At 43.8% G+C, this 26,958-nt stretch overlaps 1 protein-coding gene across 1 annotated transcript; it reads right to left on the bottom strand.

The window, feature by feature from the left end:
- Positions 1–612: 612 nt before the first annotated feature.
- On the bottom strand, positions 613–25,508 carry rlbp1a (retinaldehyde binding protein 1a). Its single transcript, XM_014126243.3, has 8 exons — positions 25,421–25,508; positions 23,571–23,611; positions 16,554–16,682; positions 13,850–14,054; positions 9,465–9,643; positions 7,999–8,157; positions 6,609–6,719; positions 613–1,117 (listed from the first exon to the last, which is right to left on the bottom strand). The coding sequence occupies exons 2-8, from the start codon at positions 23,577–23,579 to the stop codon at positions 971–973; spliced, it is 939 nt and encodes a 312-aa protein (XP_013981718.1). The 5' UTR covers positions 23,580–23,611; positions 25,421–25,508; the 3' UTR covers positions 613–970.
- Positions 25,509–26,958: the final 1,450 nt, after the last annotated feature.

Genomic DNA, 26,958 nt, shown 5'->3' with positions numbered 1-26,958 from the left:
CATTACCTTTTATTTCAAACGAGCTTTACTTCAAAGAAACAGCTGCAGTATCAAGTTACATAAGCACACACTAAACAACATGAGAACATCCGGACAGGATGTCCTTAAAAGGTCAAACACAGGACACAGGAAAATCAATCACTTTTTGACAGCAACCGTCTACTATACTCTCTCTGTAATCCTAGCTAAGCACACCATAGGAGTTCCCATAGTATATAGACACTTCGGTATACACAAAATGTGATGTGAACAGGGGAGTTAAGCAATGGCACTATGTTAAGGAATGTACATATTTTCATATGATTTTTTCATAGACCATCTATCATATTCTTAATGTTCTTAGTCAACTAACTTAACTGAAATATATTATTTTATCAATCTTCTATTACTAAATTCTATATATATATGTTTTTATGTATATGTTTTTTTTTTAGCAGTCTCGGGCTAGGCAATAGGCTCCTCTAGTATAGTCACAGAGAAAGTAACCTTTAAGGCAAAGAACACCAAATTCACCTCAGACTGTTACAGTAATAAGCTGTTGGGTCATCTCATCACCAAATGCCATTCTCTGTGCTCTTACATACAGTAGGGACCGTCTTGTTCCCTGTGCATATTCAAAAGTTAACTTCTGTATATGGAGGAGCTACACTTTTCTGTGCTGTAAAAAACAATTCACATTATGTACTTTTACTGTCCATGTCCTCTATTCAACATTCCTATTCTTGTGTTCCTATTGCCCAGTCGTAAATCAACCACTAGCCCCTAAACCCAAGACACTCATCTTGATGCCCACTTGAAGAGCTGATCGAACTGAATACCCCTGTAGGCAACATGGTAGAAATTTCACCCCCATCTATTCTGCCTCACTGATCTGTGGGAGCATCAAGTGTCCAGGGTTAGGTGCTAGCTGTTCGTTTTGGACTGGACCACAGTCTGTTCCAGCCTTGCTTCATAATGTGACAGTATGGTGTTAGAGCGCTGTGTCCTCGGACCCAAACAGCTTGGTAGCGATGGCCTTGCAGTCAGTGAGGGGGGCTTTCCCGTCGAAGTCTGCAGGCAGGATGTCAGCATCAAAATCATTCAGGTAGCCATCCAACTCATCACCGTGAACAAAGACCTGCCAAGAGGAGGAGCCACAGACCAAAATTAGAGGAGAGGAAAAGGTAGGTGCACAATACATTCATAATTAACAATTTCAGAGACATGGTTGAATACCAACATTTCAGACACTGAGTAAAAAATCCAGGGTTACATATTATCTAGAATTGATAGGTGCACTTGAGGTGGGGCAGCCTATATCCTCAGTTAATTACTTTCTATGAAGATTTCACCTGAGATTGTCCCTTTAGATATTGAAGGATTATTTATTAAAATAACTACATGAGAAAAAGTAATTGATGATTGTTAACATTTAGTAGACTCCATAAACAATATTATCACCACTGTTAATTCAATGTATTGGTCAAATAAATGTATAATCTTAGGTGACTTTAATAAGAATTGCCTCGATAAATCCTTTGCTAAGGGACAGATTGAAATTTAGGTTGGATGGGGAGCATCGCTGCACAGCTATTTTCAGGGCTCTCGAGAGATGTTCGATCGGGTTCAATTCTAGGCTCTGGCTGGGCCACTCAAGAACATTCAGAGACTTGTCCCAAAGCCAATCCTGCGTTGTCTTGGCTGTGTGCTTAGGGTCATTGTCCTGTTGGAAGGTGAACCTTGGCCCCAGTCTGAGGTCCTGAGCAATCTGGAGCAGGTTTTCATCAAGGGTCTCTTTGGCCATAATGACCATTGTTATGTTTGGAGGAAAAAGGGGGAGGCTTGCAAGCCGAAGAACACCACCCCAACCGTGAAGCACGGAGGTGGCAGTAACATGTTGTGGGGGTGCTTTGCTGCAGGAGGGACTGATGCACTTCACAAAATAGATGGCATCATGAGTAGGAAAATTATGTGGATATATTGAAGCAACATCTCAAGACATCAGTCAGGAAGTTAAAGCTTGGTCGCAAATGGGTCTTCCAAATGGACAATGACCCCAAGCATACTTCCAAAGTTGTGGCAAAATGGCTTAAGGACAACAAAGTCAAGGTATTGGAGTGGCCATCACAAAGCCCTGACCTCAGAAATTACAGCCCAAATAAATGTTACACAGAGTTCAAGTAACAGACATGTCAACATCAACTGTTCAGAGGACACTGTGTGAAACAGGGATTCATGGTTGAATTGCTGCAAAGAAACCACTAATAAAGGACACTAATGAGAAGAAGATACTTGCTTGGGCCAAGGAACACGAGCAATGGACATTAGACCGGTGGAAATTTGTCCTTTGGTCTGGAGTCCAAATTGGATCTTTTTGGTTCCAACCGCCGTGTCTTTGTGAGACGCGGTGTGGGTGAACGGGTAATCTCCGCATGTGTATTTCCCACCGTAAAGCATGGAGGAGGAGGTGTTATGGTGTCGGGGTGCTTTGCTGGTGACACTGTCTGTGATTTATTTAGAATTCAAGGCACACTTAACCAGCATGGCTACCACAGCACTCTGCAGCGATACGCCATCGCATCTGGTTTGGGCTTAGAGGGACTATAATTTGTTTTTCAACATGACAATGACCCAACACACCTCCAGGCTGTGTAAGGGCTATTTTACCAAGACGGAGAGTGATGGAATGCTGCATTAGATGACCTGGCCTTCACAATCCCCCAACCTCAACCAAATGTAGATGTTTTGGGATGAGTCGGACTGCAGAGTGAAGGAAAAGCAGCCAACAAGTGCTCAGCATATGTGGGAACTCCTTCAAGACTGTTGGAAAACACCAAGACTGTGCAAAGCTGTCATCAAGGCAAAGGGTGGCTTTTTGAAGAATCTCAAATATACAATATATTTAGATTGTTTAACACTTTCTTGGTGTTAAACAAATCTAAATATTTCATAGTAGTTTCATAGTTTTGATATCTTCACTATTATTCTACAATGTAGAAAATAGTAAAAATAAAGAAAAACCCTTGAATGAGTAGGTGTTCTAAAACTTTTGACCGGTAGTGTAAGTGTGTGTGTATACATACATACACACACACATACATACATATATATACTGCTCAAAAAAATAAAGGGAACACTTAAACAACACAATGTAACTCCAAATCAATCACACTTCTGTGAAATCAAACTGTAAACTTAGGAAGCAACACTGATTGACAATAAATTTCACATGCTGTTGTGCAAATGGAATAGACAACAGGTGGAAATTATAGGCAATAAGCAAGACACCCCCAATAAAGGAGTGGTTCTGCAGGTGGAGAACACAGACCACTTCTCAGTTCCTATGCTTCCTGGCTGATGTTTTGGTCACTTTTGAATGCTGGCGGTGCTTTCACTCTAGTGGTAGCATGAGACGGAGTCTACAACCCACACAAGTGGCTCAGGTAGTGCAGCTCATCCAGGATGGCACATCAATGCGAGCTGTGGCAAGAAGGTTTGCTGTGTTTGTCAGCGTAGTGTCCAGAGCATGGAGGCGCTACCAGGAGACAGGCCAGTACATCAGGAGACGTGGAGGAGGCCGTAGGAGGGCAACAACCCAGCAGCAGGACCGCTACCTCCGCCTTTGTGCAAGGAGGAGCAGGAGGAGCACTGCCAGAGCCCTGCAAAATGACCTCCAGCAGGCCACAAATGTGCATGTGTCTGCTCAAACGGTCAGAAACAGACTCCATGAGGGTGGTATGAGGGCCCGACGTCCACAGGTGGGGGTTGTGCTTACAGCCCAACACCGTGCTGGACATTTTGCATTTGCCAGAGAACACCAAGATTGGCAAATTCGCCACTGGCGCCCTGTGCTCTTCACAGATGAAAGCAGGTTCACACTGAGCACGTGACAGACGTGACAGAGTCTGGAGACGCCGTGGAGAATGTTCTGCTGCCTGCAACATCCTCCAGCATGACCAGTTTGGCGGTGGGTCAGTCATGGTGTGGGGTGGCATTTCTTTGGGGGACCACACAGCCCTCCATGTGCTTGCCAGAGGTAGCCTGACTGCCATTAGGTACCGAGATGAGATCCTCAGACCCCATGTGAGACCATATGCTGGTGCGGTGGGCCCTGGGTTCCTCCTAATGCAAGACAATGCAAGACCTCATGTGGCTGGAGTGTGTCAGCAGTTCCTGCAAGAGGAAGGCATTGATGCTATGGACTGGCCCGCCCGTTCCCCAGACCTGAATCCAATTGAGCACATCTGGGACATCATGTCTCGCTCCATCCACCAACGCCACGTTGCACCACAGACTGTCCAGGAGTTGGCGGACGCTTTAGTCCAGGTCTGGGAGGAGATCCCTCAGGAGACCATTCGCCACCTCATCAGGAGCCTGCCCAGGCATTGTAGGGAGGTCATACAGGCATGTGGAGGCCACACACACTACTGAGCCTCATTTTGACTTGTTTTAAGGACATTACATCAAAGTTGGATCAGCCTGTAGTGTGGTTTTCCACTTTAATTTTGAGTGTGACTCCAAATCCAGACCTCCATAGGTTGATAAATTGGATTTCCATTGATTATTTTTGTGTGATTTTGTTGTCAGCACATTCAACTATGCAAAGAAAAAAGTATTTAAGATTATTTATTTCATTCAGATCTAGGATGTGTTGTTTAAGTGTTCCCTTTATTTTTTTGAGCAGTGTATAAACATCTTCATGCATTATGTTTTCAATGCTCATAGAAGTGCGGTAAATGTGTACAGTTTCCTGTTTCAAAAATATTTTGTTATAAACAAGCAGTTCAGTAACTCTGCCCCTCAGTTGCTGCCAGCAGCAGCACGCATAGGCCGTGCCAACATTGCCTCAATGACAAGGCAAGATTTCATAGCATAAATTTTAACAGCACAAAGAAAATGGACCGTTCTGCGGCGTTCAAATATGCATCCATTCAGCCAGACCTTCTGGGTCTGCTCTAGTCTCCCAATGAGTTTCTTGTGCCAGACTACTTCCGCACGTGAGACTAGATCTGCTCTATTAGGTACAGACAGCGCTAAAGCAAAAAGTTAATTGTAAATAAATGATCATAACAGTCATGGGAGCATGTGCACCCAATAAACCACACAACTATATTCAAACAAGAGTCGAAGGACAGAGGAATACACTAGCTAGAACCTTCTCGTCGCGGATCTGGTAAGACAAAAAAGCATGGACAATTTTATTGTTTCCCCCCATGTTGTTCATCAGGTTCAATTGTAGGTGAAAGGGCGACGTGTGGACTAAAACAGCATAAAACCTTGTGTATCACAAATAATGATGAAATTAAATTAGCCAGCTACAGTAATTTTGAGAAACATTGTGAAGTAGTTTGGTCGATTCTTTGGTCTAAGTAGTTATCTACCTTTGATAAGCAGCTATAGCTAGGTGGTAGCTTGCTAGCTAGGTAGCTCCCATGCCAATTTCAAGTCTTCCTAAACTGATATCTGACTAACTTGGAAATATTAAGTTATTTCAGAATTAAAGTTAATAACTGGCTAGAGCATCATCCTTTGTGACATGTTAGCTAGCTATCCCAACTTAGATAATGTGTTTTCACTTTTGCATGCTTGTTGCGTTCTCCCTGGTGAACTCGTGGGTTAGTGACATCAGCTGGCTGCTCATTCTAAATAATATAATTTAATCTGTTCAAAACAGTGGAAGCATGTGCAGCAGTGATCATTCAGTTTTTGACATGCATAAGTGAAATAGGTGTATTTATGCTGTTGTTCAAACGCACAAATAACTTTATATATATTCTCAAAGAAACTACCGGTAGTTCGAAAACTTGGCATCATTTTTGCCATGCTGCTTTGTTGACAACTCCAACCACCTCGTGCATCTGGTATTCAGCCAATTAGCGGCCACCACTGATTGGTACCAATTTCTTTTTAAATGTATCAACTTAGGTTTTCCTTGCTATATACAGGGGAATTTAAGTATACAAGACTCACACTACTTCTTTTGACAACAGCAGCAAGTGCAAATTCCAAGGGTACATCATAAGATTGGAGTAAGATCTTTAGTATTTTTTTTATTTATTTGGACACCTGCATCCTGCAAAATAAATAAATATCTGGTATCTGTATGGAACTACAGAAAAACTATTACGCCAAATACATTGATTATGTTCCCTAATGCTGACATCTTGTTGTAGCTAAGCTACAGTGCACAAACCTTGCCAAACAAGAAAATGGATGAGGCTGAAAGAGAAACAGCTAGCCTAGCGGCAGGTAGCCTAGCGGCAGGTAGCCTAGCGGCAGGTAGCCTAGCGGCAGGTAGCCTAGCGGCAGGTAGCCTAGCGGTTAAGAGCGTTGAGCCAGTAACCAAAAGGCTTCTGGTTCGAATCCCCGATGCCAACTAGGTAAAAAATCGTTTGATGTGCCCTTTAGCAAAGCATAACCCTACTTGCTCCTGTAAGTCGCTCTGGATAAGAGTGTTTGCCAAAAATGTAAAAAACAGACTGGCACATGGGCTGCTGCCCTTCTCCCTCCTTTTAACCTACCCCATACCTCTGCCATTCTCCTTTTCCTCCATCTCACCCTCTGCCACCATCCCCTTGCACCTCTATTCATACCCTCCACCTCCCCCACCTCTTCCTCCTCCTTCTTACCCTCTCCAGCAGCTTGCTCTTCATGAATGGTTTGACCACGTTGTAAGTGGTGGTGAAGTACCAGGGCTGGTGGGTCACATGGATTGCCTTGAAACGTGCCGGGAACGAGTCCTGCAGTGCACACAACAGAGACCAACACAGGCTGGGTCAGACTCATGTAGGCAATAAGCACATTTAGCACATCTAGAGAGACATTCCAATAAGGATCCTCAACCACATAATACAAATAGTATCGGCGATCATACTGAGTGGTCTTCATTTTCTGTTAGTGGGAAGTGGGACAGCTAGACTGATCACATACTGCACATTGATCTTTCTGTTTTGTTTGGACTGTCTGGTCTTATCAGATCTGAGTAGTTCCTAGATGGTAATGTTAGAATGGACGAATACTAGTGATAGCCACTGGTCTGATTAGGGCCTTGCCTTGTTCAGTAGGCATTCATTATTATAATTGTTTTAATGTACTGAAACAGATAGGCACTACTTGAACGGTAACACTTTACTTGACACCCAGTGTTATAACATGTCATAATAGCTAACGTAACTTGTCATAACCTGTCATATGGTGATAACACTGTCATGACCCATATATTTACACGTGTTGTGACATATATTGCATTATTTTATGTATGGTTGTGACACCTACATAAGAATGTCAAAACTCACATTTATTCAAATAGGTTTTTCACTACCAAGAAGTTTCCTTTTGTTGAAACGTTTGTTTCTTAAAATCTTTGTTGTTGTAATGAATTCTTTACAGTCATGTTTTTTTCATCATATTTTTAATAACAAGTAGAAAATACACTTTATGACAGCAACAGAGCATTGGGGTAGGTTCATGTCTGACGTCAATGTGTGCGCAATTACAATGATAATTTAATATGGTCATCAACAAAAAAACATACTGTTGACACATAGGCTATGGTGTAATGGAAGGTTTTGCCTTGCGTTGTAGGTTTTGTGGGTTTTGACACTGTTATGCAAGTGTCATAACGAGCCATAAAATAACTACCGTGGTAGATTTTGTGGATTTTTACACTCTTATGTAGGTGTCATGTGTCACAAAAGGTCTAAATATATGTGTAATGACAGTGTTATTACCATATTATAAAAGGTCATGAGAAGTTATGTCTGCTGTTATGACATATTATGACATGGTTATCGCCTTGTCATAACGTGTTATGACGTTGGGTGTCAAGTAAAATGTTACCACTTGAACTGTCCCATTGAGAATGCCCATTTTCGTTTTTTGTTGAGAAATGTCTTTCTACATTGTGCCTTACTGAACTGCATCCAGAACTAACAATCTGTAGGTATATAACTATTTTCTGTGTGAGGCTGCCTCTAAGTCTGATATTGTCTATTGATTTGTGTGTGTTGCTGCTCTGACCTGCAGCATATCCACCATCTTCTTGAGCTCAGTGGGTTTGATGCCAGAGGCGTGCTGCATGGTGAAACCCTTAAAGTTCTCTATCAGTACAAAACCATTGATCTGGGTTTCCTCATTCTCCAACAACTTCTCCAGGATCACACAGTATGCTCGCAGGGTCTATTACAGAGGGCGAGAGAGAGTGGAGGAAAAGGGAGAAAGGAGAGAGAAATTCATAAGGATTGATTGTCTCATGAGTCTCTAATATGGTGCCGACAGACATGGAAGCTCTGCGTCTAGCTCCTAAGCAACTTTGCAGTATTTCCTTTTTTTGTGTTTTATTTCTTACATTATTAGCCCAGAAAGTTTTTTGTGTTATTACATACAGGCAGAAAGAACTTTTGGATATCAGAGCAGCAGTAACTCAATAGCATTACAATCAGGAATAAGACTTTCCTGAATTGGATTATTTGGTAGTACCCCCCAGGGCAATTCTACTTATCCCAAAGGCTACTCCAAGACACCGCCGGTGGAGAAGTGGCATTCAGAGTGGACTTCTAGTCCGACTCAGGAGGCGTGCACACCATCCACCGCTTCCGAGTATATTACTTGCTAATGTTCAGTCTCTGGACAATAAAGTAGACGAGCTCAGGGCGAGGATCTCCTTTCAGAGAGACAGGGACTGTAACAAACTGATTCACGGAATCATGGCTCTCTCAGTACATCGCGCAGACAGGAATAAAGAACTCTCCTGCAAGAAGAAGGGCGGTGGTGTATGTTTCATGATTAACCACTCATGGTGTGATTGTGATAACGTACAGAAACTCAAGTCCTTTTGTTCACTGACCTAGAATACCTCAATCAAATGCAGACCGTATTACCTCCCAAGAGAATTCTCTTCGAGTTATAGTGACAACCATGTATATTCCCCCTTAAGCCGATACCATGACGGCCCTCAAGGAAATACACTGGACTTTCTGCAAACTGGAAATCACATATCCTGAGGCCGCATTTATTGTAGCTGGGGATTTTAACCTCTTACATCTAGATGTTCCGATAGCGGAACACCTCACCAATATCCAATGATAGGGAGTGGCGCGAATTACAAACTCCTCAAAAATCCCAAAACTTCAATTTTTCAAACATATGACTATTTTACACCATTTTAAAGACAAGACTCTCCTTTATCTAACCACATTGTCCGATTTCAAAAAGGCTTTACAACGAAAGCAAAACATTAGATTATGTCAGCAGAGTACCCAGCCAGAAATAATCAGACACCCATTTTTCAAGCTAGCATATAATGTCACAAAAACCAAAACCACAGCTAAATGCAGCACTAACCTTTGATGATCTTCACCAGATGACACTCCTAGGACATTATGTTATACAATACATGCATGTTTTGTTCCATCAAGTTCATATTTATATCAAAAACCAAAAATGAAAGTTTCTGGCATTTTGCAGCCGTAATTTGTATACTCTACCTCATCAAAGGTGACCTCCTCCAGGTCCCAGTTCTCGATGTTGAAGAGGAGCACTACGCGGCCGTACTTGTCCCTGCTGGGCAGGACCACAGGGTAGCCCGCCTCAACGGTGCTGCGGACCGCCTCGGGGGTTAGGTTCTCAAACAGCTCAGGGTAGTCCCTCCTAAAGCGCACATAACCTGTGCAGAAACAGCCACAGATATGAAATCAATAAGGTTCCTCTTGAAGAGCACATATTAACATTGCCCTAACAACACCAATGTAGCCTGTTCCCAGATCTGTTTGGGCTCTTGCCTACTCCATTGGTGTCAGTTTGAAGCCAACATTGCCATGACAATGAGTGACAGAGGAATTTAGGCAACACAAAGTTGACTTACATTGTATACAAACAGACTGGCACTCAGGCTACGACCAATGAGGTCAGTCCTAAAGAGTTCATACATTAACCTTAGTGAATACATTAACCTGACTGAAAACCACAACAAAATGGGGTTAATGATTTAACTACTCCTAACACCCGCAAATTCAGCTGAATGAAGTCCCTTTTGAAGAACACATGAGGTCAGTACAGTTCATAAGGCTGACACCCCTACGCCCCAAGCAGCACCGAAGCACCGCCGCAAAGCTTTATATTTTCTCTTTCATTCGACCGCTTGCACACAAACATGGTTGGCTGTTTAAACCTGTCTGAAAAGAGCCTATACTACACTGTGTATGAAAACATTAAGAACACCTGGTTTTTCCATGTCTTTGACTGACCAGGTGAATGCTATCATCCCTTATTGATGTCACTTGTTAAATCCACTTCGATCAGTGTAGATGAACGGGAGGAGACAGGTTAAAGAAGGATTTTTAAGCCTTGAGACAATTAAGACATGGATTGTGTATGTGTGCCATTCAGAGGGTGGATGGGCAAGACAAAATATTTAAGTGCTTTTTAACAGTAGTAGGGGCCAGGTGCACTGGTTTGTGTCAACTGCAACTGCAATGCTGCTGGGTTTTTCATGCTCAACAGTTTCCCGCATGTCAAGAATGGTCCATCATCCAAAGGACATCCAGACAACTTGAGGCTGTTCTGAGGGCAAAAGGGGGTGCTACTCAACATTAGGTAGGTGTTCCTAATGTTGGGTTTACTCAGTGTATTTCTTTGTCAAAAATCATAATCTGAGCTGCATGCGCTCCTTCTGTTGCCTTCCTTGTAGACAGAATAAAACAGGGTTGGGCGGATTACTTGATAAATCTGTAAGCCTACTAATATATTTATTCATAAATAAAAACGTGCACATTTTCAATAGCCTAGAACAAACTAAGAAACCAAAACAAAAGTGTTTAACTTTGTAATAATTCATTTTTTTTTCAATTTGATCTAGAATCTAAATTGTCAATAATACAACTAGGCCTACAATATTTTTGGGAAAAGTAGACTCAAACAGCATATGTTGAATAGGAATTGCCTTTAGCAAGACACTGTGGTTTGTTCTGGCCGATACCCTCGAACTTGTCAGCAACACACCGAATCTCTCCAGACTCCATCGAGGAAAGATTCATTATAATCAATCTGAACACTTGACACCTGATTGGCCATCAGCGGGACAATTAGTCAATATCCCTAAATTGATGTTGGTCATCTGCTATTGTCTGCTTGATTTTTAAAGCAGCTTCTTGTAAGATTTAACAAAGAAAGCAAGGATGTTTCGAAATGGCATTAGTTTTTCTTTCATTTAATTGAGTCTTATGATGGAAGCCTGGAGTTTTTTATTCTAGGCATGAAGATATTTCAACATCATGTCTAGATGATAAAAGGCTACACTGATATCTTGTGCTTGGCTGTCAAATGTATAGGTGTCCACATAATATTTAAATTGAGGAAGTGTTAATCATTATTTTTGATTGACGGTAGACGTACCTCCTAATGAAAAGGCAGCCCATCCTGCTGACGTGAGTTGCTGAACAGCGCACTTGCACTTGAGATGCATTCATGATGAGAAAGTGAACTTGCCTTTTCCAAAAAGTTTGATATAGTCCATTCATGTAAAATATGTGCGGAGTAGTTGGTTTTAAGCATCAATTTATCAAATCAGTTCTTGTTTTCTTGCTCTTACTGCAAACAGCACCTGTCAAACTATAATGTCTCGGAAAACCCAGATGTCGTTGTGCACAAAACATATAGGCTGTTATCATAGGACCTTGGAGTTTGCCAACAAACTGAAGTTTATTCTGTCTGGAATTGTTACTCTCTGCCATGTAAAAATTGCGATCGAAATAGGCTAATAAGAAAGCTGATAATGTTTCATGTGACATGATGGTGAGAGCTAAATAATAGGTTCCCATGCAGTCCCTTTAATCATAGGCTATTGGTACTTTGTGCCTCTAAAATCACAATGTTTGCATTTGTATACAAATAGTATTTTTTACCAATGTCGGCCTTTTACCAGATCCAAATACTTTCGCGTGAACTGTATAATCACAGAGTTTCTAAACCCAGAGGCACAACATCGCTCGACTTATAGAAACGCTTGCAAAACAGACCAGGCCGGGGTTTGGGGTTTGAGAAGTCAGTGAAAAAAGTCAAACATTATTTCTTAGTTGTTAATTTTCTCGAAATCGAATGGCACAACCTAGATTCGAGCCAACGTCTTAAGTAGCTGAACATGTTATTACTCCAACCTTGTGAAAAGTGACAAACTGACACGTTTTCATTTTCATAAAAAACTACTTTATATCGAAGGAGTGCCCTTTGATTTGACGGTAAGCCTCGGCTGCCACCTCGACAATATATCATTAAAAAGGTTCAAAATGTAACCTCTCCCATCACAAAAAAAAATCCTGTTTGAACCTTTACACAGGGGTTCCTCGAAGACTGTTTTCAGAGGGCTTCCTCAATAACCTTTTTAACGCTGATGCATTTGACTCAACTAAAAGCAGAGTACGCCTCACCACTAGTATTTAGGACAGTTTGCAATTGTAAGCATTTGTCAATGTGCTTTCACATGGTGAGCAAAGACAATAACACCAGTGTTTCTTCACTTCTCTCCTGCCCTAGCCCCTTCATACTGCAGAACCAATTAACCTCACGGTGTGTTTGCCTCGCCAATCCCTTTATACTGAACCACCAATTAACCCCAGAAAACAAGTGCATTCCTCTTTCACATTGAACCCACAAGGAAAGAATGTGTGTGTTACATAATCATAGTATAATGCAACAAAAGTTACAACTATTTTCCTTCCTTAACCCATTCCACTGTAAGAGACATGTTTATTTGCATGTCTCTCCGTAGCATGTTTATAGCCAGGTGTGTGTGTGTGTGCACGTCTGTGTGTGCGTGGGTGTGTGAAAGAGAGGAAGAGGGATGAAAGCACAGCCTGTCTCTGTTCCCAGCAGAACACTGGATGCGTATAGGCTTAACAGACTTTCTGCCCTATTTGTGTATAAAAGAGCTCCTTTGTCCGGGGGACTTTGAAAGCAACTAAGTCTACAGTTAATTAACAGCCATCTCTCTGTCCTAGTGATGAGCAGGATTCAGAGACTCAAAACAGTGCAAAAAATATATATTTGGCACTAAATTACTCAATCTTTTGCACAACGTTTATGGCAAAGAAAACATGGGAGACCAGAGGTACAGTATGCGGTGTGGGACAAACAGGATGAAGATGATGACAACACTTCATATGATGTCTTCCCAATATTCTTCTCTACAATTCTTTGATTAATTGATTGATAATTTACCACACCTTGATTAAATGGATGGATGGGTTGGTAAGTGAGTGGATGGATGGTGGGAGGGAGAGATTCACAGATAGATGTGGGTGGGTGGATGGATGGCATTTTTTCCTTTGAAGCCCCCACACCAGACAACTTTTGTGCTTGAGGCCTCCATTATTTGCAAATAATAATCAAGTCAGACAGGCCCACTGGGCTGAAAATGGACCAGCCCAACTGGCCAATTCACTCCTGATGGATGGATTTAACTAGTCTGATCTTTCCGGCCATTGACAAAAGGAGCATCATGCCAAAAACATGCATCCCTTAGAAATATAGGAGCTATCCAGAACCTAAAAAGGTTCTCCCATAGGAGAACCCTTTGAAGAACCATTTTTGGTTCCAGGAAGGACTCTTTTCACAGAGGGTTCTACATGGAACGAAAAAGGGTTTTCCTATGGGGACTGCCGAATAACCCTTTTGGAACCCTTTTTTCTAAGAGTGTACACAGAGTATGCAACCTCTCTACCTCTTACGCAGTTTTTCCAGAAATCCTGATTGGAAGATTCCAGAATCAGGAAGAAATTAGCAGAATATCGTCCAGGATTAATGGAAAACTTGATAATTTTGTGAAAGTTACTGATATTTTTGCAACTCTACTCTTACTATAACCTCTCCCACTCACCCTTCAGGAGCTCGTGGGCTCTGGTCACGTCAAACTTGCGGGCTCTGATGAAGCGCAGCAGCAGGGAGTCGGGTTTGTCCCCGAAGCGCTCCTGCACCATCTTAGCCAGGTCATCCCCATCTCCCGCCTTTTCTTTCATCATGGCCCTAAGCTCCTTCAGAGATGACACTCGCCTTTCCTCCGTCTCATTGAGTTCATCCTTCGCCTGGAAGAGACACGAGTGAATCTCATTTGGAAGGAATAGGCGCGACTCTTGCTGTAACTCAGGGTGTTTCACATATAGCCCTCTTTAAAAGAACCGATCTCAGTCCTCTTTAAAGTGAACTCTGGGGTAAAAAAAGCTAAAGAACTCAGTTCTCCTTGTTTTCACACTGCCCTCTCCTTTGAATGAGGACTCTTTTGAAAGCTCACTTCACCCATTTTGTGGTCTGAGTCCTCTTTGCATTCTCGTTGCTATGTTTAGAAAGGAACCAATGTCACGTTCTGACCAGTAAAGGGGTTATTTGTTATTGTAGTTTGGTCAGGACGTGGCAGGGGGGTATTTGTTTTATGTGGTTCGGGGTGTGTGTTTATGTAGAGGGGTGTTTGGTTAGTGTTTTCCGGGGTTTTTGGGCTATGTTCTATGTTAGTATATTTCTTTGTTCTAGTCTAGTCTTTTTAGTTCTATGTTTAGTTTATGGATTTGGCCTTCAATTGGAGGCAGCTGTGTGTTTTGTGTGTTTTGTTTGGGTTTGGTGGGAAGTTGTGATTGCATAGCTGTGTTTAGCCTGTAATCCTGATCGCTCGTATGGTTTCTTGTTTTGTTTTCCTTAAGTGTTCAAAATAAATATATAATGAGCACTCAACCCGCTGTGCTTTGGTCCACATACTACGACGACCGTTACAACCAAGATCTTTTTCCAACATTCACTCAATGCTCTCTGGGTTTTTACGAAGTGCAGGACAAGCGATTCCGTGTTACCGGACAGCTATATATACACCTACTTTCATTTTGGAAGCTAATAGATTGCATTTAGTTAAAAGATTAAACATAATAATTATAATCAAAAGGTAATATTAACAAGTAAATATTATTGGTAACAGAATAAACAGCAGAAGAATAGCTGCAGATTTAATAATGATGTAATTGAAAATTGTACACCCAATGTAGGCTCCTACTCCTTTAAGAGCTAGCACTGATTTTGTACCCTATGTTGTGATTTTACCAAATGCGTTGTCTTGTCACACTATTGAAAGCCCACAATCGAATAAACAGCTTATGAAGCTCTTAGCTTATAGATCACATATTGCAAACAAATAATCTGAACATCGTGTCAGTAATTTCTGTGCATCCTTGACAATCGCTAATCAATACTCAAAAACAGCACTTTTTTTGTGAACCTGCTCATCATCATCTTCTCTCTTTTGTGGCACCAATGTGATGGGTTATGGCAGGAGAAACAGTGTTGCTGTAGCCTAGTGTGTGGTGCGGGAATAATGACAAGCGAACCTGGGGAGCTTTGTGTTCACATTGCCCGAAAAAAGGGAACCGGACCGCGAAATTCAAGCAAACCGAACTCAGACCACCTCTTCGATTGACTTCGGGGGCTCTTTTGAGGGATCTAAGTTACTTTGGAGAATTCACACTGCACAAAAAATTAAGAGAACCGCACTGAGTTCACAAAAATTGTCTGAAATGATCTGAAAGTGTGAAAACACCCTAAAAAAAGATGACAGTGTCCTTACTGACAGAGGGAGAAGACTTTTAGCTGTAATTGTTTCGGCATTCAACAATGCTATATTGCTGCCTTAGCGAGACATAACCTGTCACCAACCACAATCACGGGTAATGATAATGTTAACATTGATTACATACCATCAGTGGCCAGTTTATTAGGTACACCACACCGTTCATGAAAATGGTTCACTCCTACAGACTGAGTCATGTGGCCATGGCTTGCTATATAAAGCAGGCAGATTGAACGTTAGAATTGGCAAAACGAGTGATCTAAGCGACTTTGAGCGTGGTATATTTGTCGGTGCCAGGTACGCTGGTTCCAGTATCTCAGAAATGGCCAGCCTCCTGGGCTTTTCACACATGACAGTGTCTAGGGTTCACCAAGAATGGTGCGACAAACAAAAAATATCCAGTCAGCCGCAGTCCTGTGGGCGAAAACAGCTCATTGATGAGAGAGGTCGAAGGAGAATGGCAAGAATCGTGCTAGCTAAGAGGCAGGCCACAAACAGGCAAAGAAAGGTGTAGTATAACAGTGGTGTGTACAATGGCATCTCGGAACGCACAACTCATCGGTCCTTGTCACAGATGGGCTATTGCAACATGCGACCAGACCGGCTTCCACTCCTTTCAGCTAAAAACAAGAAGAAGCGGCTTTAGTGGGCATGAGATCACCAACACTGGACAATTGGTTCCTGTAGCGTCATGGCAGAGTCAGGATTTGGCATCTGCAGCATGAGTTCATGGCCCCATCCTGCCTGGTGTCAATGGTACAGGGTGGTGCCGGTGGTGTAATGGTGTGGGGAATGTTTTCCTGGAACATCTCCTTGCCCGAAGAATTCAGACTGTTCTGGGGGCAAAGGGGTGTCCGACCCAGTACTAGATGGGTGCACCTTATAAAAACTGGCAATACATAATTTTTTATAATACATATTTTATTGGGATTTAAAATGTCATAAACAATGATTTTTAAGGTGTTATAGTTAGTACCTTCTGTATTGTGTGTACAGGCAGTTTGGGACAGGGTCCAAACACAGGCCCGTGGTCCTTCACAGTCAGATGCTCCATTTTGGACCTCATGGCCTGCTCCTCCTCCGACACCATACGGAACGTTCCGGTCTAGACAGATGGACACAATCAGGGTTTCACTGATAGAAGAACCTGTTTAAATTCCTTCATTCCTTTCCTCTGTCCTTATTACCTCCCTTCCTTGTGTAATCATTGATCCAACATGATTTAAAAATCGGTGAAAGTAACATTATTGAATCTTTGCTGTTGTCTTTTTGGTGGCCATATTCGAATACTTAAAAAATGCATTAGTCGTTTACTTAATTCATGGAAAGGTAATTGGAATGGGAAACCTCACCCTGTAAGAGAGTGTTTGGGTTCAGTTTTTTTCAATTTATGTCAAACAGGGTGAATCTCAATGTCTACAGACAAACTGCAGGTGCAGACAAAAACATTTGAGAAATTCACACCAGCAGATACAAACAAACATTCAGGCAAAGACACAAACACACACACACAAATCCCCCTGCACTACATCCCAGGGACAGACCACAAATGATCCAGACCAGTGAGTGAATGGATTGTTTCATCTGCCTCATATGATTACAGGGAGGGTATGACAGTTTAGGGAAGACCCAGAAGCAGACAGTGTCGAAGTAACAGGGGGCGGGCAAAACGACAGGTCAAGGGCAGAGAGAGGTCAGGAGACAAAGGGCTGTGAGACATGGGTTTGACTTTCGACACATGAAAAGTGGGATGTATACGGAGGGTACGGGGCAACAGAAGATGAACAGCAGAGGGGCTAAGGACCTTGGAGATGGGCAAAGGGCCATCAAACACGGGGGGAAAGTTTGCAGGACTCCACCCGAAGTGGCAGATCCCGGGTGGACAGCCATACCTTCTGGCCGAGACGATACTGGGGAGCCGGGGTCCGGTGGCGGTCCGCTTGTCGTCGATACCTGGAGGAGGTCTTGAGAAGGGTCGACCGGGCTCTCTTCCAGGTATGACGACAGCAGTGGACAAACATCTGGACCGAAGTTATGCCGAGCTCTTCCTCCGGGAAGAGGGAACACTTAACCTGTTAGGGCTAGGGGGCAGTATTGACACGGCCGGATAAAAAACGTACCCAATTTAATCTGGTTACTACTCCTGCCCAGTAACTAGAATATGCATATAATTATTGGCTTTGGATAGAAAACACCCCAAAGTTTCTAAAACTGTTTGAATGGTGTCTGTGAGTATAACAGAACTCATATGGCAGGCCAAAACCTGAGAAGATTCCATGCAGGAAGTGGCCTGTCTGACAAGTTGTGTTTCATCTTGGCTCTTTTTATTGAAGACTGAGGATCTTTGCTATAACGTGACACTTCCTACGGCTCCCATAGGCTCTCAGAGCCCGGGAAAAAGCTGAACAATATCGAGGCAGCCTCTGGCTGAAACACTTTATCGCGTTTGGCAAGTGGCCGATCAGAGTACTATGGGCTTAGGCGCATGCCCGAGTCGACCCCATGCTTTATTTTCTTTTGTCTGTTTACCTAAACGCAGATTCCCGGTCGGAATATTATCGCTTTTTTATGAGAAAAATTGATTTTAAACAGCGGTTGACATGCTTCGAAGTACGGTAATGGAATATTTAGAATTTTTTTGTCACGAATTGCGCCATGCTCGTCACCCTTATTTACCCTTTCGGATAGTGTCTTGAACGCACGAACAAAACGCCGCTATTTGGATATAAGGATGGATTATTTTGGACCAAACCAACATTTGTTATTGAAGTAGAAGTCCTGGGAGTGCATTCTGACGAAGACAGCAAAGGTAATAACATTTTTGTTATAGTAAATCTGACTTTGGTGAGTGCTAAACTTGCTGGGTGTCTAAATAGCTAGCCCTGTGATGCCGGGCTATCTACTGAGAATATTGCCAAATGTGCTTTCACCGAAAAGCTATTTTAAAATCGGACATATCGAGTGCATAGAGGAGTTCTGTATCTATAATTCTTAAAATAATTGTTATGCTTTTTGTGAACGTTTATCGTGAGTAATTTAGTAAATTCACCGGCAGTGTTCGGTGGGAATGCTAGTCACATGCTAGTCACATGCTAATGTAAAAAGCTGGTTTTTGATATAAATATGAACTTGATTGAACAAAACATGCATGTATTGTATAACATAATGTCCTAGGGTTGTCATCTGATGAAGATCATCAAAGGTTAGTGCTACATTTAGCTGTGGTTTGGGTTTATGTGACATTATATGCTAGCTTGAAAAATGGGTGTCTGATTATTTCTGGCTGGGTACTCTGCTGACATAATCTAATGTTTTGCTTTCGTTGTAAAGCCTTTTTGAAATCGGACAGTGTGGTTAGATTAACGAGAGTCTTGTCTTTAAAATGGTGTAAAATAGCCATATGTTTGAAAAATTGAAGTTTTTGTATTTTTGAGTAATTTGAATAATGCGCCACGGGATTACACTGGCTGTTGAGTAGGTGGGACGCAAGCGGACAGGCAGTGGTTGAAGAAGACTAGCCGGAGCTAGCCGAGGAGTCTTGTTCTGCGCACAGACCGGACAGGCTGCGACGAACGTGGAGACGTCCGGGACCATGGTAGGCCACTAAAAGCGTTGTCACACAAAGGCCAGGGTCCGATGGGACCCCAGGTGGCAGGCAAGCCTGGAGGAGTGGGCCCACTCCAGGACCCGAGGAGCAGACAGCATCAGGCACAAACATCCGGTTATCTGGGGCCCCCCGGGGTTTGACTGGGAACGCTGCGCCTCATGGATCTGCTTCCCTATTCCCGAGTGCCGTCATCAGACATGAGGTGGGAAGGATGGTCTCGGGGTCCGAGGGTGTAGCCGCGGGGCTATAGCGGTGTGACAATGCATCCGGCTTGATGTTCTTGGATCCTGGTTGGTAGGAGAGGGAGAAGTTGAACCGGGTGAAGAGCAGGTCCCACCTAGCTTGCCTGTAATTGAGACGCTTGGCGGTGTGGAGATATTCCAGGTTCTTGTGGTCGGTCCACACACAGAACAGATGTTCCGCCCCCTCCAACCAGTGCCTCCACTCCTCCAACGCCATCCTCACAGTGAGAAGCTCACGATTCCCCACATCATAGTTCCTCTCCGTGGCAATGAGGCGATGGGAGAAGAAAGGCACAGGGATGTAACTTGAGATCCAGGGCAGAACGCTGGGACAGGACAGCCCCCACTTTGACATCTGAAGCATTGGCCTCCACCACGAACTGAAGGGACGGGTCAGGACGAACCAAGATGGGAGCTGTGTGAAACGGTGTTTGAGATCCCTGAACGACCGATCAGCAGCTGGGGAGCACATTAATAACAGAACTTTGGGATAGGTGAGTGCAGACAGGGCGCTGTAACCCCGGATAAAGCGGCGAAAAAAGTTGGCGAATCCCAGGAAATGTTGCAGCTGCACCCTGGACGTAGGCTGAGGCCAATCCACCACCGCTCTCACCTTCCCGGGATTCATCTGTTCACTCCCTGCAGTGATGACGTAACCCAGGAAAGGGATGGTGGAACAATGGAATTTGCACTTATCCGCTTTTACAAAAACCTGGTTTTCCAGGAGGTATTGGAGATCCTGTCGGATGTGTTCTTTGGCAAAGCGGGAGAAGACGAGGATGTCATCGAGGTAGACGAAGAGGAACCGGTTCAACATGATGCAGAGAGCATCGTTAACCAGAGCCTGGAACACAGCTGGGACGTTGGTAAGGCCAAATGGCATGGCCAGATACTCATAGTGACCGTTGGCTGTGTTGAAGGCAATCTTCCACTCGTCTCCTTCCCGTATCCGCACCAGGTGGTTTGGCTTTCCGTAGGTCCAGCTTGGAGAACACGGTGGCCCCATGGAGCGGCAAAAAGGCCGAGGAGATGAGTGGTAGCGGATAGCGGTTCTTCACGGTGATGTCGTTGAGGCCCTGTTAGTCGATGCACAGGAGGAGGTTTTTGTCCTTCTCCACAAAGAACCCTGAGCCGGCGGGGGAGGCAGAAGGACAGATACACCCTTCAGCTAGGGAATCGTCAATGTTGGTCTCCATAGCCTTGGTCTCTGGACCCGACAGAGAGTACAGTCGTCCCTGGGGTGGAGTGGTGCCTGGGAGAAGGTCAATCCCGCAGTCATAGGGTCGTTGCGGCGGAAGCAAACTGGCCCAGGCCTTACTGAACACCTCCCGGAGGTCCTGGTACTCCGGAATGGCGGAGATGTCCAGGGCAACTTCCGAGCCCACAGGAAGACATCCCGGGGCAGGCTGCGCTGACTTCAGACAATGGGCATGGCAGAACGGGCTCCAGCCCATGATGGCACCAGCAGTCCAGTCTATAATTGGATTGTGTCGCTGGAGCCAAGAGAATCCCAATACCACGGGAACCTAAGGAGACTTAATCAGCATTAATTGGATTGCCTCGCTGTGGTTCCCTGACACTCGTAAGTTGATGGGAGTGGTATTGTGAGTGACCCAGCCCATAGAACGCCTGTGCAGCGCTCTAACATCTATGGGAATGGAGAGGGACTAAGTGGGGATGCCCAGCTTGGACACAAGGGTAGCGTCCATAAAGCTCTCATTGGCCCCAGAGTCGATGAGTACCCAGAGAGATTTCGTCTGGTTTCCTCACAGCAGGATGGCATGGAAAGGGGTCCGAGTAAGGGCAGAGGAAAAGTTCTCCATAAGGCCCACCAGAGTACTCGTCGCTTCTTGATGAGCCTGATTTTTTAATGGGCAGGTAGCTACGAAATGTCCCACAGTTCCACAATATAGACAGCTCTGGGTGTGGAGTCGGCGTAATCTGTGGAGAGCACAGATTCCCTATCACTCCTACGTTCTCAAAGCCGCCCGTCGATCCGGATGGTCAAGGCTATGAGGGAGTCAAGGTCTATGGGCAGCTCCCGGGCTGCAAGCTCTTTGACCACCTCCGATAATCCGTGAAGGAACATGTTGAACAAGGCTTCTGGGTTCCAGGCACTCTCAGCCGCCAATGTACGAAAAACGCAGCGTAGGGAGTCTTGACGTAGCTGGGGCAGCTTACGAGCAGCCTCTCTGTCCCGGAGAATCAAACACCTTACGAACTTCTGCCACAAACCACTCTAGACTGAGGCAGACGACTGTTGCTCCCACACCGCCGTGGCCCAGGCGAGTGCCCTCCCGGACATCAGCGTTATGATGTACGCTATCCTCAAGCGATCTGAGGGGAACGAAGAAGGCTGCAACTCAAAAATGAGGGAGCACTGGGAGAGAAAAGCTTGGCAGGTTCCGGAATCTCCAGCGTAGCGCTCCGGAGGAGGTAAGCAGGGTTCCCGGGACACTGGGGTAGGCTGGGAGATTATGGGTGTGACCCGCTGCCCAGTGGGGAATGTGCGGAATTGCTCCAGCAAAGTCTCAAACGCCTGTTCATGGCATTCTGCCAGGGTATGGAGTTCCTCCATAAGACATTGCGGTAACTCCTCATGTTGTCTAATGGTGACAGCATTGTGGAGCTAGTCTGAGTCTGCTGGGTCGGTCATGGCCAGTTCGTACTATCACGTTTTAGGGAAGACCCAGATGTAGACAGTGTCGAAGTAACAAACGTTTATTACTAGAACAGGGGGCAGGTAAAACGACCAGTCAGTAATCCAGATCAGAGTCCAAAAGGTACAGAACGGCATGCAGTCTCAGGGTCAGGGCAGGCAGAGGTCAATCCAGTGTGGTGAGACAAGGTACAGGACGACAGGCAGGCTCAGGGTCAGGGCAGGCAGAATGGTCTAAAACCAGGAATACAGGAACTAGAAACAGACAAGAGCAAGGGGGAAACCTCTGGTAGACTTGACGAACAAAACTAACTGGCAACAGACAAACAGAGAACACATGTATAAATACATAGGGGATAATGAGGGGAGATGGGAGACACCTTGTGGGGGTGGAGACAAGCACAAAGACAGGTGAAACAGATCAGAGTGTGACAGAGGGCTGTTAAAGCCACCTCTTAGATTAGGAGGAGCCCATCCCAGATCCTGCATATTTTACAACAACAACAGAGTTAACGAATGACGTACAGTGACATTCATATGTCCCCCGAAAGGGGGAGGATGTACAAACACGTCTGGTGCCCAAATTGATGACGTATGTCGCGCAGCTGAGAGTCGAGTGTAGAGGAACGGATTCAGTTCAGTCAATCGTCCTGATGAGCCCTTCCCAGCTAGCTAGTTTATGCTTGTGGCTTGAAACTTCAGAGAGAATTTGAAACTTGTCTGCAGAAGTTGGGACTTGGGAAAGTGTTCAGAATCATTCAATTTTTATCAGATACATTTGTTGTTGTTTTTTTTACAAAAATGTAGACGTTAATGCCGTAGTTGTACATTTTCGGTAAAAATCAATACTATAAATGTGCTTTAGCTGTTATCCTGGCCTGATATTGACTCAAGGTGAATGACACTGCGTCCCGTGTTGTGTGGCCGGCTTGCAGCACAAACTATCCCCAATTAGCTTTTTCTTTTTTACCTTTATTTAACTAGGCAATTCAGTAAAGAACAAATTCTTATAGACAATGACCGCCTACCCCAGCCAAACTCTAACGACACTGGGCCAATTGTGCGCCACCCCATGGGACTCCCAATCACGGGCGATTGTGATACAGCCTAGAATCGAACTAGGGTCTGTAGCACTGAAATGCACTGCCTTAGAGCGCTACGCCACACGGGAGCCCAAGACTGTATCATGGTAACATCCAGATGGTTACTACCAATATTACAAGTTATTTCTCAAAATTGTCCACTTTCTCTACCACTGTTGACATGTGGCACATGTGCCCGGTGGGAAGCAACTGCTGTCCAGTGGGAAACAACCCTCGTTGGCAACCCAAGCACCTCGATACAACCACCGTTGCACTGGTAAAGCCAGAAGTAGACTGCCACTCTAGCTATAAAAGCCTTTAGAATAGTTCACTAGTTGGCTAAAGTTAAAACAGTCTGGCATCCAGGCTAGTAACCTTTTGAATAGTTACTAAATTAACTTACAGCAGCCATTGTCACAGGGTCTTGCAGCAGCTTCACTGACACTGAAGAGAAAAGAGTTGGAACAGAGAATACATTGGCTTACTCTCCAGAACAATTAAATTACTGTGCTCACAGAAAACCCATGTAATCATTTTTTTGTTCATTACAACACTTAAAACAGTACTTTAAGAGCAGCTGTACTTTAGGAGTCTAAGAGTAGGTGTGCTGATTTTGGATCAGTTGATAGCCTTTTAGATCACAATTAATTAGATTACATGTACTGGGGAGGGGGAGGGGGAGGGGAGGGGGGTAATCGTAGATCAGCACTCCTACTCTGAGACGCTTGATACATACGGCCCCTTCACATGAAAACAACAGTAAAGTTAAGTGATGAAAGAAAGATCATGGGGTAAGATAATCCTATTTCATGCATCTTCTCTTAACTACAGGGCTACAATGAGGGGGCACTGGGAACCCCACCCTTATACACTCTGAATCAAAGAAAATGTTTTCCAATCAGTTTTGTAATCTGCCATGTATTTTTACATACAAAATACATGTAATACAAATTGCATTTTTGACATTTTTTCACATTGCATTACAAACGTGGTGGTCAAAGCTCTCTGAAAAAAACAGAAAATGATGCATCACTGAAGCACCTGACCATAAGAAAGGATTTAGAAAAGTAAAGCAGACTTCCTCTATCATCCACATAACAAAGACATAACACAGCACTTTGTCATATAGCCAATCCCTGATAGTTATTCTGATCAACCAACGTGTTTCTGCTTCAGTACATCTTCGTTTAATCCAGATATAAAACTACATGTGGAATTTTAAGAAGAGAGCACATCACTGTGTGCATTACAGCTAGACTTGCATTTGTCTTTTCTTAAAACTCAAATATTGTGCACACTTTTTTATTTTAACATACAGTATGCAGTCAAGTTTGGACACAACTACTCATTCAAGGGTTTTTCTTAATTTTTACAATTTTCTACATTGTAGAATAATAGTGAAGACATCAAAACTAGGAAATAACACATATGGAATCATGTAGTAACCAAAAAAGTTAAATCCAAATATATTTTATATTTGAGATTCTTCAAAGTAGCCTTGATGACAGCTTTTAGCATCATTCCAGTATCCCTACAAACAGAATCAGACCTAAACGCCTGTCTTTTGAAACATTGAAACGAGCTCTTCACAACTGTTTAGATTGTATCATCATCATAACCACGAAGTCAACACATGTTTCATCAGAACACTCTTAGAAAAAAGGGTTCCAAAAGGGTTCTGTGGCTATCCCTATAGGATAACCCTTTTTGGTTCCAAGTAGAACCTTTTTTGGTTGCAGGTAGAACTCTTTCAGGTTCCATGTAGAACCCTCTGTGGAAAGGGCTCCACATGGAACCCAAACGGGTTCTACCTAGAACCAAAAGGGGTTATTCAAAGGGTTCTCCAATGGGGATAGCCGAATAACCCTGTTTGGTTTTTCTAAGAGTGAACAAATAAAAAGAGACCATCTAAAGTTCTGTACAGACACAGCCAGGAAGTAAACCAAAGCAACCTCTATGAATGTGTTTTAGCAAGCGATTTGTACACTCCTAGAAAAAAAGGTTATATCCTGAACTTTAAAGGGTTCTTCGGTTGACCCCATAGGATACATATTTTCTGTTCCAGGTAGAACCCTTCTATGTAGAACACTTTCCACAGAGGGTTCTACATGGAACCCAAAAGGATTCTCCTGTGGGGGCAACTGAAGAACCCTTCTTTTCTGACTGTACTGTATAACCTATGCATGTACAAGCAGCACACTTAATAAAGTGTATTGTCTCTTTTCTCCTGAACAGTGACAGTACAAGCCTTACCTTAGTGATGGGTGTCCGGTTGCTGCACAGGCAGGGATGGAGTGAGTAAGAAAATGAGTGACAGAGACCGGGTGGTAGAGGATAAGGCATGCCGGAGTGAGAGAGGAGTGATTGGATTAAGCTGTCACACTACATTACTGTGACATAATGAGAGCGAGAGAGCGAGAGAGAGCGAGAGACTCCTGAGTTCTTCTGCAAAAAAAGTAGAATTAGAGTTGGATAAATGTAGATCAACTATAATTTTTTCACAAGGACTTAAACAGTATACTAACCTCAACATTAAAACCTTCAATCCAAATCAAAATTCCATACCTAAAACCTTGGTTTTGGACAAAATTACCTGAATGGACTATTACTACCAACGACTATCAAGAAAAAACTTTTAACAAACCAAAACCTGCAGAAGAAACATGCAGAACCTAGAAATACCATCCAACACAAAATTGAGTGAGTAATATTCAGTCTGAAGCTACTTCTGAAGCCCCCAAAAGTAAAAGAATAATCCTTTTGTTGTAATTTTGTAATATAAAGCTAAGTAAATGTATATTACGCTAAGGTACCAAGCTGCTAGGACAGAACAGACCTGGAGGCACCTTCAATTAGCACTGAAGTGTGAAGTCAGATGTGTGAAAACTCTTGAGCCAAAACAAATGCAGAGGCCTTTGAAGCCCCAATGGCTTATCCCTGTCCAGAGGTCATTACAATACAGTACCCCATGGATATTAAAAATAACACTGCAAGGAATAAGTAAAGAAAATAAAACAAGTTCCTCAAGGACAATCCAGAGACAATATTTGCTGACTGCTGCAAGGAGAACGTAAGCAACTTAATTTTCCACACAGACCGTCCCCTGGCATGCCACAGTGCTATAAGAGCACACTACCCCTATGTCAAGAGAGAGGGTATTGGCCCAGGGTGGAAACTTAGAATACTCGGCATTGAGGAAATTGAAACAACCTCTGTCAACGTGTACAAGTCTGGGACAATAATAGTGCAGGGCATCCTCATGCAGTTCCAGCAGGACCTTTACAGGATCAAAGAGAGAGCACAGCAGGAAAAGGTCTCTGTGATGACTCCCCCATCATGAGTGAGTCTGATCACACCTCTTCAAACTGTCCTGCAGACGAGGATAGTCACCCCCCAGCACTGAACACACCCAGGTCCCACAACTGCACTGCTACTCCATCATTGAGAGGGATAAATTCACAGAACTGGAGAGAGACATGGTGGAGCTCAGAGAGCTAGTCCACAAAACCCAGACAGAAAAAGCCCACAAAACAAACCAACACAACCCCCCCAACAAAATCCGGAGGGCAGAAGGTAGAGATGAACAGCTATCTGAGAGAGCTGGCTGCTCTACGGACTGAAGTGAAGTGAAAGATCCCAAAGAGGCACACATGGCACTGAAGGACGAGGTCAGAAAGCTGAGGTTTGCCAGAGAGCAGGACACTATCCCAGACAAGCCAGCAGAACAGCCCACTCCAGACCCAGACCACAACACCACATAAAACACAGGACCCACCATCTCCACCCTGCCA

The sequence above is a fragment of the Salmo salar genome, chromosome 11 (genome assembly GCF_965601325.2).
Source record: "Salmo salar chromosome 11, fSalSal1, whole genome shotgun sequence".
Lineage (NCBI taxonomy): Eukaryota > Metazoa > Chordata > Actinopteri > Salmoniformes > Salmonidae > Salmo > Salmo salar.
This window is presented reverse-complemented; position numbering and strand designations above follow the sequence as displayed.

Excerpts from the sequence above, each read along its gene's own strand:
- rlbp1a (XM_014126243.3), bottom strand. Across the intron at positions 6,720-7,998 it reads AGATGGTGGATATGCTGCAG|GACTCGTTCCCGGCACGTTT; the intron begins GTCAGAGCAGCA and ends TGTGCACTGCAG. Across the intron at positions 1,118-6,608 it reads AGAGCAAGCTGCTGGAGAGG|GTCTTTGTTCACGGTGATGA; the intron begins GTAAGAAGGAGG and ends TCCTCTTGGCAG.